Source organism: Triticum urartu, chromosome 2, assembly GCF_003073215.2.
Source record: "Triticum urartu cultivar G1812 chromosome 2, Tu2.1, whole genome shotgun sequence".
Classification (NCBI taxonomy): Eukaryota; Viridiplantae; Streptophyta; class Magnoliopsida; order Poales; family Poaceae; genus Triticum; species Triticum urartu.
Genome location: NC_053023.1, coordinates 594,823,838 through 594,838,301, shown reverse-complemented (window position 1 = coordinate 594,838,301; position 14,464 = coordinate 594,823,838). Strand labels below are relative to the sequence as shown.

General features: G+C 47.2%; 2 protein-coding genes across 2 annotated transcripts; both read left to right on the top strand.

The window, feature by feature from the left end:
• Positions 1-2,111: 2,111 nt before the first annotated feature.
• Positions 2,112-2,935, top strand: LOC125539040 (salutaridine reductase-like). Its single transcript, XM_048702401.1, has 2 exons — positions 2,112-2,367; positions 2,451-2,935. The coding sequence occupies exons 1-2, from the start codon at positions 2,209-2,211 to the stop codon at positions 2,829-2,831; spliced, it is 540 nt and encodes a 179-aa protein (XP_048558358.1). The 5' UTR covers positions 2,112-2,208; the 3' UTR covers positions 2,832-2,935.
• A 9,131-nt stretch (positions 2,936-12,066) lies between these two features.
• On the top strand, positions 12,067-13,754 carry LOC125533733 ((-)-isopiperitenone reductase-like). Its single transcript, XM_048697096.1, has 5 exons — positions 12,067-12,216; positions 12,425-12,668; positions 12,756-12,818; positions 12,907-13,101; positions 13,184-13,754. The coding sequence occupies exons 1-5, from the start codon at positions 12,182-12,184 to the stop codon at positions 13,562-13,564; spliced, it is 918 nt and encodes a 305-aa protein (XP_048553053.1). The 5' UTR covers positions 12,067-12,181; the 3' UTR covers positions 13,565-13,754.
• Positions 13,755-14,464: the final 710 nt, after the last annotated feature.

Sequence of the window (14,464 nt, the reverse complement as noted above, 5' to 3'; positions counted from 1 at the left end):
CAGGATCTGGCGTTGGGGGCCGGTCGGCGGCGCGTGGCTCCGGTGGTGCGTGCCCGACGGCTCCGGCGCTTGGAGCTCGATGGAAGACGCGGGTAGGGCAGCGGCCGGGCGTGGCCGCTGCTCCGACCGTGGGCGGCGGCGTGGGAAGGTCTCGGTGGTAGCCTGCCAGTGTCGTGGCGGCTTCACGGTGGCTCGAAGGATCTGTCTGCGGCAGCGGCTGGCTTCTCCGACGTTGGCTCATTTGCGGTCGAGCCGTCTCGACCTTCACCCCATCTCCTCGTCGCCCCGACGCTACTCCCATCAATGGGCTGGTCCTCTCCCAGTTGCGGTCCACCGCTCGTCTCGCGCCCCGGTGCTGCAGGACCGAGCTCGTCCCGCGCCCGATGCAGCAGGACCGAGCTCGTCTCGCGCACGGTGCAGCAGGGCTGACCTCGTCCCCCTCTCGATGCTGCAGGACCGAGCTTGCCTTGTGCTCGGGGCAACAGGACGGGTCGGTGGATGCCAGTTTTGGCCGACCTATTGGGTCTCGACGCTGGGGGTAGCCCAGGGGTGCGAAAAGTGGGACCTTTCCGCTCGTCTCTTTCGTTGGGGTGCGACGGATCTCGGATGAGGTGGTGTCGAGGTCTTGGATACTGAGGCGGTGGCCCTGGTGGTGGTAGCGCGGTGCTCGTGGGCAGAGCCCGTGCCTTGGTGCTGCCCAGTCACCATGGCCGTGTGGGCGGCGTGGTTGCCGGGGTGTGGCGTTCGATGGCGGTGAGTGTTGGCCGAGGTGAAAACATGTTCTGTCTTCGGACGGACCGGCGACGGCGAAGATCGTTTCCTTCTTGAAGGTGTCGTCGCAACTCTCATTGCCCGTCATGCGGCTTCGGGGGAAACTATGATCCTTGGATCGGGCGGTGGCGGCGCGTCTGTGTCGTTTCCTTCCTGAAGGCGCCGTCTTGAAGCGTATGGTTCGTCATATGTAGCTTCATCTCTGCATGGTGATAGTGCTAAGGGTGATGTTGCTATGCTCAGCGTCTATGTATCTTCCCCTGAGTATGTGCAGTGTGTTGCGCTGTTGTGGTGTGTGTTTGTACTGGATGCTTGTTGATTGATACTTCATATATAAAACAGAGCGAAAAAGCCTTTTTGGATAATAGCTAACCATCGTTTTGATGTGTGAATGTTTCGAACTTGCCAAAAGTTGATCTTTTGAGAGGCTGCTAAATCATGCTGGATGTTTGTGCCGGACGAAGACGACGAGCACCACAAAGGCGACCGAGATACGGCCGGAGCCGTTATAAGTGTCTTGCTCTCCTTCCTCCCATAACCATAACCATAACCATCTTAGATCGTGAGGAGCGGCCCATCGATCTCTGTCATCGCACTTGTTGGAGCTCGTCGTGCGTGCAACCTCATGGAAGGAATCATCCCCAGCCAGCCAAACACGAGGTTAGCCTATGCATGCTTAGCTCAAACGTCTATGGAACTTGCAGCAATATTATCGACTGCGGTTGCTATAGGGTCGCCGTGGTCACCGGAGGGAACAAGGGGATCGGCTTCGAGGTGTGCCGGCAGCTGGCCAGCGGCGGCATCACCGTCATCTTGACGGCCCAGGATGAGACGAGGGGCGGGGAGGCCGCGGAGAGGCTCAAAGCGCTGGGGCTCTCTGGTGTCGTCTTCCATCGTCTGGAGATCACGGACGCTTCGGGCGCCGCTACGCTAGCTGGTTTTCTCGAGGCCCGCTTTGGCAAGCTAGACATTCTGGCAAGTTTTTTCGTTTCATTTTCAGTTTATTACTACTACAGTAGTATATACTACTACTGCTGCTGCATCCAAGGTTTGAAGCACCGGTGATGGATGAATGGATGGATGCACTCGGATGATTTGCAGGTGAATAACGCCGCGGTTTGTGGGGTTGAGTGCGGCCAAGAGTTCGATATCAACGAGGAAAAGGTGATATCACCCACCTTTTTTTGTCCTTTTCTGTTGTTGGGTTTTTTGTAATTTGTTACTGCTATATACTCCTGGAGGAACCCAGCCAAGAACCAAGGATAGGCGTCAAGCGCAGCGACCAATTTTACTTGATTAATTGGTTCATTCGTTAAAGTATAAAATCGGCGCGACTTTTTTCCGAAATTGTTCGGACACACCAGCCTGAACAAGTTTATTTGCCTATACATTATACAACAGTTCGCTGGCCTGGATTTCCACCAGAGAGTTGAGTGGATGTTGAAGAATGCCCGGGAGACCATCGACAGCGCAAAGAACACCGTGCAGACCAACTACTACGGCACGAAGCATGTTATCGAAGCCCTGCTGCCTCTGCTTCAAGCTTCGTCCGAGGGAAGAATAGTAAACGTCTCCTCCAATTATGGACTGCTAAGGGTAAGCAAGCTATTCTTTTTTCCCACTGATCATTCATTGCTAATCCAGTACAACATGTAAGGAATTCCTGTCAATTTTTGCAGCATATCGGCAACGAGGAGGTGAGGCAGGAGCTCAACGATGTCGACAACCTGACACAGGGGAGGCTGGACGAGCTGCTGGAGAAGTTCATCAAGGACTTCGAGGCCGGCGCGTTGGAGATGCACGGGTGGCCCACGAAGTTCTCGGCGTACAAGGTGGCCAAGGCCGCCATGAACGCCTACTCGAGGATCCTGGCGAGGAGGCACCCTGAGCTGCGCGTCAACTGCGCGCACCCAGGCTTCGTCAAGACCGACATGAGCATGGGGTTCGGGGTCCTGACGCCGGAGGAGGGCGCACGCAACTTGGCCAAGGTGGCGCTGCTGCCTGGCGGCGGGCCGACCGGCGCCTACTTCACCCAGGGCGAGGAGGCGCCGTTCGTGTGAGATACCGGCGGTACGTGCGTGCGTGTTGCCCGGCTCGTGTGCTGCACACTGGGTTATTGGCTGGATGTGTTACCTTACGTGCTAGATTGAGATTGCGAATAAGATGTGTCATCTCACAAGAAACAGACTACCGAGAGGACGCTCTCAAAAAAAAAAGACTACCCAAAAAACATGAGAGCGTCTCAAACCGTTTTCATCCTCGTAAAAATAATAATTTAAGAGAAATTAAGTAAAAAAGAAGTATGCTCCAGCAGTTTCTGTGAACGCATTAGTGGGAGCCTATTGGACCAGAAAGAAATTGAATGGACTAGCCCACTGGAACCCCACTTTACCCTATTAGCCCATCTAGATAGCTTGTGCAGGGAGCAGAGGGCGGCGCCGCAACGTACTTCTACCGCCGTCGCCGATCGATGGCAGCCGCCGCCGCTGCACGACTGCCTCTTCCTCCTCGCACCTCGCCTCTTCCGGCTCGCACGTATCCCCTCCCCTACCTCGCAGCTTCTCCCTGCTCCGCCTCACCGATGTTCCAATCAAGAATCGACGATCCCGTCGACTCGGCCGGACGCGATTAGCAGGTCAATGGCAGCCCCAACCCTGACACTTGCTTCGCGATCTGCTCTTGAAATTGAGGCATCCATAAGCATCTACCGATGTTTTCAGCTGCAAGCCTGCAAGTGCATTTGTTAAGTGGGATCCCGCTTACTCCCACATAATCTATGCTAGTCTAGATGGAACTTCCACCATTTTCCACCAAACCGTGTTGGGACTAATGGATTAAGGTGGGATGCTCATGAACAGTCCCACCTATAGCCCGATTCTTCATACACACACCCCCGCCCCTTGAATTTCAGAGGGTGTGGGCCCTTAATCTGATTTATTTCGGTCAGATGATCCCAACTAAGCTTTCTCATTAAAGTTCGTAAATATGTGCCCCTGCGTGTGTTTTCTTGTCATTGCTTGACAGTCATAATACTTTTACACTATAAATGATACAGAAATGCACTATAACGAAAAAACTAGTTAAAAATTACGGTAGCAATGAATGGAGAGATAAAAGAAATATGTCGAGATAAAAGAAACTAGTTAAACCTCGAAGGAGTATTAAAAATTATGGCAGCAATGAATGAGAAGTAAAAAAAAAGTAATTCACAAATCGCATCCGCCAAGATCTAGAAAAAGAACAATGAATGGAGAGGAGGGAGAACAACAGATGCAAACCACTTGGAAGAGCACTCTAACTACTAGTGGGCTGACAACACTAACTGAACGCCTCAAGCAATGAGAGAAGGGGAGCTCTGAATGGAGATGTCCTCTCTCTCTCTCTCCAAATAATAGTTTGAACAGTCGCAGACGAAAGGGGAAAGAGGAAACAACTACAGAGTGAACATGTCATTTTCAATGTCAAGAGGGAAAACACGCAGCGACACGAGTTAATGGAAGACCATAAACACAAGAATGCGACCGAGAAACAAATAATGAGGGGACCATGCACGAATTGATGCGCACGGATCGAACGGACACAAAATCTGACTGAAAATAAATTGTTTTCAATCGGATGAAAATTAGCAAAACTGAAAAAAAATGCTTCAATAGTTTATGATGGGGAATGAAGCATGAAAATAAAAAAAAATCTACAAACACCCAAGATCTCATCTAGAAGATGTATAGCAACGAAAGGTGAGTGGTGTCTACATACCTTATAGACCAAAAGCGTTAATGATCTAGAGATCGTGATTGGCGTAGTCGTACTCGCGTTGCGATCCAATTTGATCCAAGTACCACACGCGTAGTACCTCCAAGTTTAGCACACATACGGTTCGGCGGCATCCTCTCCTTCTTGATCCAGGAAGTGAGGGAGAGGAGGTAGATGATGTTGGGGAACGCAGTAATTTTAAAAAAAATCTAGGCACACGCAAGATCATGGTGATGCATAGCAACAAGAGAGGAGAATGTTGTCTACGTACCCTTGTAGACCGTAAGCGGAAGCGTTATGACAACGCGGTTGATGTAGTCTTACGTCTTCACGATCGACCGATCCTAGTACCGAAAGTACGACACCTCCGCGATCTGCACACGTTCAGCTCGGTGACGTCCCACGAACTCACGATCCAGCAGAGTATTGAGGGAGAGCTTCGTCAGCACGACGGCGTGATGACGGTGATGATGATGCTACCGGAACAGGGCTTCACCTAAGCACCGCTACGATATGACCGATGTGGATTATGGTGAAGGGGGGCGTCGCACACGGCTGGAAACAATCAACTTGTGTGTCTATGGGGTGACCCCTGGCCACGTATATAAAGGATGAAGGGAGGACGAGGCCGGCCCTCATAGGGCGCGCCCAAAGTGTGGAGTTCTAGCTACTAGGACTCCCTAGTCCTAGTAGGATTCCACCTCCCACATGGAATAGGGAAAAGGGAAGGGAAAAGGAGAAGGAAGGAAGGGGGCACCCCCTTTCCCTAGTCCAATTCGGACCAGTCCATGGGGAAGGGGCGCGGCCACCCTTGAGTCCTTTCTCTCCTTTCCCGTATGGCCCATCAAGGCCCAATACGAATTCCGTAACTCTCCGGTACTCCGAAAATTCCCAAATCACTCAAAACCTTTCCGATGTCCGAATATAACCTTCCAATATAACGATCTTTACATCTGGACCATTTTGAGACTCCTCGTCATGTCCCCGATCTCATCCGGGACTCTGAACAAACTTCGGTCATCAAATCATATAATTCATAATACAAATCGTTACAAAATGTTAAGCATGCGGACCCTACAAGTTCGAGAACTATGTAGACATGACCGAGACTCATCTCCAGTCAATAACCAATAGCGGAACCTTGATGTTCATATTGGCTCCCACATATTCTACGAAGATCTTTATCGGTCAAACCGCATAGTGATATACGTTGTTCCCTTTGTCATCAGTATGTTACTTGCCCGAGATTCGATCGTCGGTATCTCAATACCTAGTTCAATCTCGTTACCAGCAAGTCTCTTTACTCGTTCTATAATGCATCACCCGTAACTAACTCATTAGTCACATTGCTTGCAAGGCTTATATTGATGTGCATTACCGAGAGGGCCTAGAGATACTCTCCGACAATCGGAGTGACAAATCCTAATCTTGATCTATGCCAACTCAACAAACACCGTCGGAGACACCTGTAGAGCATCTTTATAATCACCCAGTTATGTTGTGACGTTTGATAGCACACAAGGTATTCCTCCAGTATTCGAGACTTGCATAATCTCATAGTCTGAGGAACATGTATAAGTCATGAAGAAAGCAGTAGCAATGAAACTATAACGATCATCGTGCTAAGCTAACAGATGGGTCAAGTCAATCACATCATTCTCTAATGATGTGATCCCGCTTATCAAATGACAACTATTTGTCCATGGCTAGAAAACTTAACCATCTTTGATTAACGAGCTAGTCAAGTAGAGGCATACTAGTGACACTGTTTGTCTATATATTCACACATGTACTAAGTTTCCGGTTAATACAATTCTAGCATGAATAATAAACATTTATCATGATATAAGAAAATATAAATAACAACTTTATTATTGCCTCTAGGGCATATTTTCTTCAGTCTCCCACTTGCACTAGAGTCAATAATCTAGTTCACATCGTCATGTGATTTAATACGAATAGTTCACATCTTTATGTGATTAGTTCACATATCCATGTGACTAACACCCAAAAGGTTTACTAGAGTCGATAATCTAGTTCACATCGCTATGTGATTAACACCCAAAGAGTGATCATGCTTTACTTGTGAGAGAAATTTAGTCAATGGGTCTGCCACATTCAGAGCAGTATGTATTTTGCAAATTTTCTATGTCTACAATGCTTTGCACGAAGCTACTCTAGCTAATTGCTCCCACTTTTAATATGTATCTAGATCGAGACTTAGAGTCATCCAGATCGATGTTAAAGCTTGCATCGACGTAACTCTTTACGATGAACTCTTTGTCACCTCCGTAACCAAGAAACATTTCCTTACTCCACTAAGGATATTTTTTACCGCTGTCCAGTGATCCACTCCTAGATCACTATTGTACCCTCTTGCCAATCTTATTGTGAGGTACACAATAGGTCTGGTACACAGCATAGCATATTTTATAAAATCTATGACTGAGGCATAGGGAATGACTTTTCATTCTCTTTCTATTTTCTACCGTGATCGGGTTTTGAGTCTTTACTCAACTTCACACCTTGCAACACAGGCAAGAGCTCCTTCTTTGACTATTCTATTTTGAACTACTTCAAAATATTGTCAAGGTATGTACTCACTGAAAATATATCAAGCGTCTTGATCTATCTCTATAAATCTTGATACTCAATATGTAAGTAGCTTCACCGAGGTCTTTCTTTGAAAAACTCCTTTCAAACACTCCTTTATGCTTTCCAGAAAATTCTACATTATTTCCGGTCAACAATATGTCATTCACATATACTTATCAGAAATGCTGTAGTGCTCCCACTCACTTTCTTGTAAATACAGACTTCACCGCAAGTCTGTATAAAACCATATGCTTTGATCACTTTATCAAAACATATACTCCAACTCAGAGATGCTTGCACCAGTCCATAGATGAATCGGCTGGAGCTTGCTCACTTTGTTAGCACCTTTAGGATTGACAAAACCTTCTGGTTGCATCATATATAACTCTTCTTTAAGAAATCCATTAAGGAATGTAGTTTTGACATCCATTTGCCAGATTTCATAAAATGCGGCAACTGTTAACATGATTCGGACAGATTTATAAGCATCGATACGAGTGAGAAAAATTCATCGTAGTCAACACCTTGAACTTGTCGAAAATATTTTGTGACAATTCGAGCTTTGTAGACAGTAACATGATACGTCCATTTTGCATCATGCTTTTATATCGATATTTATTGCATTATGGGCTGTTATTACACATTATGTCACAATACTTATGCCTTTTCTCTCTTATTTTACAAGGTTTACATGAAGAGGGGGAATGCCGGCAGCTGGAATTCTGGGGGAAAAGGAGAAAATATTAGAGACCTATTCTGCACATCTCCAAAAGTCCTGGAACTCCACGGGAATTATTTTTCGAATATATAAAAAATATTGGGCGAAAGAAGTACCAGAGGGGGGCCACCCGCCGTCCACGAGGGTGGGGGGCGCACCCCCTTCCTCGTGGGCCCCCCTGGTGGCCCTCTGATGCCCATCTTTGGCTATATGGAGTATTTCGTCGAGGAAAAAATCATAAGCAAGCTCACTGGATGAAACTCCGCCGCCACGAGGCGGAACCAATCTAGGGCTCCGGCGGAGCTGTTCTGTCAGGGAAACTTCCCTCCGGGAGGGGGAAATCATCACCATCGTCATCACCAATGATCCTCTCATGGGGAGGGGTCAATCTCCATCAACATCTTCACCAACACCATCTCATCCCAAACCCTAGTTCATCTCTTGTATCCAAACCTCAGATTGGTACCTGTGGGTTGCTAGTAGTGTTGATTACTCCTTGTAGTTGATGCTAGTTGGTTTACTTGGTGGAAGATCATATGTTCAGATCCATTATGCATATTAATACTCCTCCGATTATGAACATGAATATGCTTTGTTAGTAGTTATGTTTGTTCCTGAGGACATGGGAGAAGTCTTGCTATAAGTAGTCATGTGAATTTGGTATTCGTTCGATATTTTGATGAGATGTATGTTGTCATCCCTCTAGTGGTGTCATGTGAACGTCGACTACATGACACTTCACCATTTTTTGGGCCTAGAGGGAGGCATTGGGAAGTAATAAGTAGATGATGGGTTGCTAGAGTGACAGAAGCTTAAACCCTAGTTTATGCACTGCTTCGTAAGGGGCTGATTTGGATCCATATGTTTCATGCTATGGTTAGGTTTACCTTAATACTTCTGTTGTAGTTGCGGATGCTTGCAATAGGGGTTAATCATAAGTGGGATGCTTGTCCAAGGAAGGATAGTACCCAAGCACCGATCCACCCACATATTAAATTATCAAAGTACCGAACGCGGATCATATGAGTTGATGAAAACTAGCTTGACAATAATTTCCATGTGTCCTCTGGAGCGCTTTACTTTATATAAGAGTTTGTCCAGGCTTGTCCTTTGCTACAAAAAAGATTGGGTCATCTTGCTGCACCTTAGTTACTTTTATTACTTGTTACTTGTTACAAATTACCTTATCACAAAACTATCTGTTACCGATAATTTCAGTGCTTGAAGAGAATACCTTGTTGAAAACCGCTTATCATTTCCTTCTGCTCCTCATTGGGTTCGACACTCTTACTTATCGAAAAGGCTACGATAGATCTCCTACACTTGTGGGTCATCATAACACTACTATCAGCGTCCGTCTTCCTCTTGAAGATCCATTTATTCTCAATGACTCACCGATTCGGGCAAGTCAATCAAAGTCCATACTTTATTATTGCATCTAGGGCATATTTCCTTCAGATGAGGTCTAAACCAACACGACGGCGTGGTGGTGGTGGTGGCAGCGGAACTCTGACAGGGCTTCGCCAAGCGCATACCGGTGAAACGTGGGAGGAGTTGGGAGAGGTAACGGGCAAGGTCGAAGGGGGGCTGCCCCCAATGCCTCCCCACCTTTATATAGGCGTGAAGGGGGCTGCTGGCTTTCCCTCCAAGTCCCTAGGGTTTTTGGTCAAAGGGGGAGGAAGGAAATCCCTCCTTTCCGTCCTCACAGATCGCTATCCCCTTTTTTAGGGATCCTGATCTTTTTCCTTCGGGATATGATACTATTCCTTTTAAGGGACGATCTTGGTGCGCCTAGACCAGGGTTGTGGGGACTTTCCCCACTACCCATGTTCATGTGGGTCCCCCAAAGTAGGTGGGCCCCACTACAAAACCTTCTAGAACCTTCCTGGTATAATACCAAAAAACTCAAACTTTTTCCGAAACCCCGATAATAAATTTTCATATATGAATCTTTACCTCCGGACCATTCAAGAGCTCCTCGTGATGTCCCGGATCCCATCCGAGGCTCCGAACAACCTTCGGACTTTCCACTATTAATATCTCAACACGACCCTAGCGCTACCGAAAGTTAAGCGTGCGATCCTACGGGTTCGAGAATCATGCAGACATGACCGAGACTTCTCTCTGGTCATTAACCAATAGCGGGACCTAGATGCCCATATTGATTTCTACATATTTAACGAAGATCTTTATCGGTTGAACCACGATGTCAAGGATTCAGTCAATCCCGTATGCAATTCTCTTTGTCCAGCGATATGTTACTTGCCCGAGATTCGATCGTTGGTATCTCCATACCTAGTTCAATCTCGTTACCGGCAAGTCTCTTTACTCGTTCCGTAATACAAGATCCCGTGACTAAACTCATTAGGCACATGAGGCTTCTTATGATGTTTTATTACTGAGAGGGCCCAGAGATATCTCTCCATCACACGGAGTGATGAATCCCAGTCTCGATACACACAACACAACAGACACCTTTGAAGATACCTGGAGAACCTTTATGATCACCCAGTTACGAAGTGACGTTTGATAGCACACAAGACATTTCTCCGGTATCCGGGAGTACCATGATCTCATGATCAAAGGAACAGATACTTGACATGAAGAAAGCTATAGCAAATAACTAAACGATCTGATGCTAAGCTTACGGCTGGGTCTGTCCATCACATCATTCTCCTAATGATATGATCCCGTTATCAAATGACAACTCATGTCCATGGTTAGGAAACCTTAACCATCTTTGATCAATGAGATAGTCTAGTAGAGGCTTACTAGGGACACAGTGTAGTTTATGTATTCACACATGTATTTAAGTTTCCGGTCAATACAATTCTAGCATGAATAATAAACATTTATAATGAACGGGAAATATGATAATAACCATATTATTTTTGCCTCTAGAGCATATTTCCAATAGTTTCCGTAAACGCGGATGAAAATGTAGTCATCATGATTTTGCTTCCAAAACAAAGAAGAGGGTGATTATCATTGATTCGGTTTGGATTTAGATAATTTCCTTTTCCCCTAGAGGTGACCATAGGTTTATCGAACATACAAGAAGGTTTGCCAAAGACAATGTGATGTTGGTGCAATCGAGTGCCCGATTGTTTTGGAGATTGTTGGATAGAAACAGCAAGGGACTAATGTGTTTGCTAGTGCACACAGAGAGAGATAGTCCCTGGAGTAAGGAGGAGTATGCTAAAGCAATCGAGGAGATTGTGTGGTGGAAATGACCCCCCAAAATATTGTTGAAGTGAAGCAATTGCTACGCGTGACATTGGAGAGAAAATGGTTGCAGCCAAGAAGAATGAATATGAAGTGAAGAAGTAATTTTCTTTCGTAATTCATTTTTCTTTCTTTGAGTCGTAGGGCCATCGTACTATTAAGAGGGGTTTCAAAAAGTTTCGAGACTTATGTCTGGCAATGCTTGACTGAAATATATCCATAGTGAATGGAGAGAAATCTCTACGCGATGACTAATTACTTGTCAGCCAAAGACGAAGTTCTTATGGGCCGTGAGAGAATTGCTCTAACAGTGGAGTCAGCTTTGCTACTTCCTCAAGTTCAGCAGGGTGTGGCCGCTTTTAAATAGTTGTTGTCGATGAGGCTAAGCATCCGGGTGCGTCAATGCGCGGGCGTCGGAGTTAGTTTCTTGGCTGGCGAGCCTGTTTAATGGCGGCATATGAAGGGACTGACGTTGAAAGGGTGTGATAGATATTCGTTCCATCCCGTCCAGTAAACATCTCCCCTATTTGAACAGGCGCGGATACCGGAGATGCGGCACGGACGGTGCCCTCGGCCGGCAAGCCGCTTCAATGCCGGTGCCAGCGTAAGGTCACGTCCGCAGGCAGTTGGCTTCGGGCGGGAAACCGTGCTGGCAAGGGGGAGGGGTTTTGGTGGGTCACAGTTGCCGGACGAGGGTGTGATAGTGGTCCGGACATCTACAAAATCTCCTAGCTTGTTTTCGGTTTGTGGGAAAAAGCACGTCCGGATCGGTCCACAGACTGATACAGATCCACGTTGGATAGTAAAACACGTCTGAACCACGTGGTCTAGACGGTTGTGGATGATTTAATAGTCGGCGTTGGAAATGCCATGACAATAAAAGGCTATGGAGCATGGATTGTGAAAAGTAAATTAAGGGTCACAGAAGAAACGTACCATAGACCATGACTATCTGGATGACAAAAAGTGTCCAAATCGTCTGGTCTGGGCATTTGTGGATGACATGCATTGAAGTCTTACGGTCGTGGCGGGCCACCAGCAGGGCGAAGGGGACCGAGATAACATCCCGAACTGATTCTGGGAACGCTATCCGTTGTGTGAGCTAGTGGCGCACCACTCATGGAAGGAGCCATCTCCAGCGGGCCAAATCCGAGGTTGGTTCATGCATGCCTAGCTCTCGATTTTGCCCCTGCTATAGAATCTCCAAGCTACTTCTTCCGTTTCAAATTATTTCTCATAAAAATTAATATATCTAAAACTAAAATACATCTAGATACATTCATACCTGTGATAAATAATTTAGAACGAAGGGAATATCTAGTACCACATGCGTGTATTGCCCTGATCCGCTGTGGTCGTCAGGATTGCCGTCGTCACCGGCGGCAACAAGGGGATCGGCTTCGAGGTGTGCCGGCAACTGGCCAGCCATGGAGTCGCGGTCGTTCTGACGGCCCGGGACGAGCCGAGGGGCGCGGAGGCAGTCGAGAAACTCAGAGCGCTGGGGCTCGCCCAAGTCATCTTCCATCAGCTGGATGTCACGGACACTTCCAGCATTGCTACACTGTTCGTTTTCCTGAAGACCCGCTTTGGCAAACTAGACATTCTGGTAGGTTTTCCCTTTCATTTTATACTCCAGCTGCTAGCTGCATCAAAGGTTCTAGGCAGATAATAGATGTACTCTGTTAATTTGCAGGTGAACAATGCCGCAATCGGTGGGGTTGAGTACCTCCAAGAACTCCATGCCAACGAGGAAAAGGTAAGGTCACGTTAGGCGAGGTGGCTTTGTTCTGCAATTGCTCGTACACGCCGGACTGAACAAGCTCATATGTCGATGTGCGCAACAGTTTGCCGGCATGGATTTCGACCAGATGCTTGAATGGATGGTGAAGAACGTCCGTGAACCCGTCGACAGTGCAAAGAAAGGCGTGCAGACGAACTACTACGGCACGAAGCATGTAACCGAGGCCGTGCTGCCTTTGCTGCAATCTTCCTCCGAGGGAAGAATTGTGAACGTCTCCTCCCTATTTGGGCTGCTAAGGGTAATTATGTTCTTTCGTTGATCATGGCATATTGCCTTCCCTATATCAAACCTAACAAGGGACTTTGAATCTATATATGCAGCTTATCAGCAACGAGGAGGTGAGGCAGGAGCTCAATGACATCGACAACCTGACAGAGGAAAGGCTGGACGAGCTGCTGGACAGGTTCCTCAGGGACTTCGAGGCCGACGCGCTGGAGGCGCGCGGATGGCCCATGGGGTGCTCTGCGTACAAGGTGGCCAAGGCCGCCATGAACGCCTACTCGAGGTTGCTGTCGAGGAGGCACCCCGCGCTGCGCGTCAACTGCGTGCATCCAGGCTACGTCAAGACGGGCATAACCATGAACTCGGGCGTCCTGACGCCCGAGGAGGGCGCGCGTAACGTGGTGAAGGTGGCGCTGGCGCCGGAGGGCGGGCCGACGGGCAAGTTCTTCGCCGAGGACGAGGAGGCATCGTTCGTGTGAGGTACCGTCGGGCTGGCGGTGCGTGCACGGTCTCGTCGCTGGCTGCCGATGAGCTAGCCTGCCTGCCGTCTGACATGGTTAGAGACTGAGAATAACGAACGGGACTTGACATTTCCCGTGATGAATTGTATCTGTGATTGGAAAATTTATAAAACTAATAAGCGTGCACATGCAACACACATCTCAATCACACCATGTAAATTCGTGCGGGTATAAATTTTTGAATGCGTGCTCTAGGATGACCCATTTTGCATAAAGAAAAGGAGAAGTACAATTGTACAAACCCATCAATTATCTTTTGACGATACCAAGCAGACCACAAAGAAATCATAATTGTATAAAAAATGTCACAAAACAATGGCAACCGACTGGCTGGCTCAGTAAGGGCATAGCCTAATTAGTCTATTGTACATAAAATTGGAATCAAATATCCTATGAAGATTTCAGAATGTTTATTTTCTTGGGTGAAAATCAAAGGAACACATAAATATTGTCCAAGTGGTGTCAATGCAAAGTTGAAACAAAGATACCCAAAATATAGCAGTCTTGGCATAACAGAATTAGTTTTCTTCTTGGATTCGGGCTACTGTTATTATCAGAATTTGAAGGCTCGTCACATGCAGTAAAGCCACACATGGGAGTCATCGTGGGCCCCGCCTGCGAGCAAGAAGAGTCGGAATGTCTTTGCCCCATTCTTAGTTTATCTCAACTTCTGATGTAGTGGAACTATAGTTCAGACAGACAATATCTATCGTGTATATAGTTGCAGAACATCTAGAAGCTTGAAGCAGCACAAAGGTTGTGGAGGAGCAACTCCACCTTGCTGCTACAATGTGTACAACACAAGTGTTGAAGGAACAGTTTCAAAGTGCTGCGCTGGATATCGTTCTAGAGGCGAAT

What these genes read in the sequence shown, in the direction of transcription:
- LOC125539040 (XM_048702401.1), top strand. Translation starts at nt 2,209, where the DNA reads ATGTTGAAGAATGCCCGGGAGACCATCGACAGCGCAAAGAACACCGTG. An exon ending in CCAATTATGGACTGCTAAGG is followed by an intron (nt 2,368 to 2,450) that starts GTAAGCAAGCTA and finishes CAATTTTTGCAG; the next exon opens with CATATCGGCAACGAGGAGGT.
- LOC125533733 (XM_048697096.1), top strand. Translation starts at nt 12,182, where the DNA reads ATGGAAGGAGCCATCTCCAGCGGGCCAAATCCGAG. An exon ending in TCCAGCGGGCCAAATCCGAG is followed by an intron (nt 12,217 to 12,424) that starts GTTGGTTCATGC and finishes TGTGGTCGTCAG; the next exon opens with GATTGCCGTCGTCACCGGCG. An exon ending in TTGGCAAACTAGACATTCTG is followed by an intron (nt 12,669 to 12,755) that starts GTAGGTTTTCCC and finishes GTTAATTTGCAG; the next exon opens with GTGAACAATGCCGCAATCGG.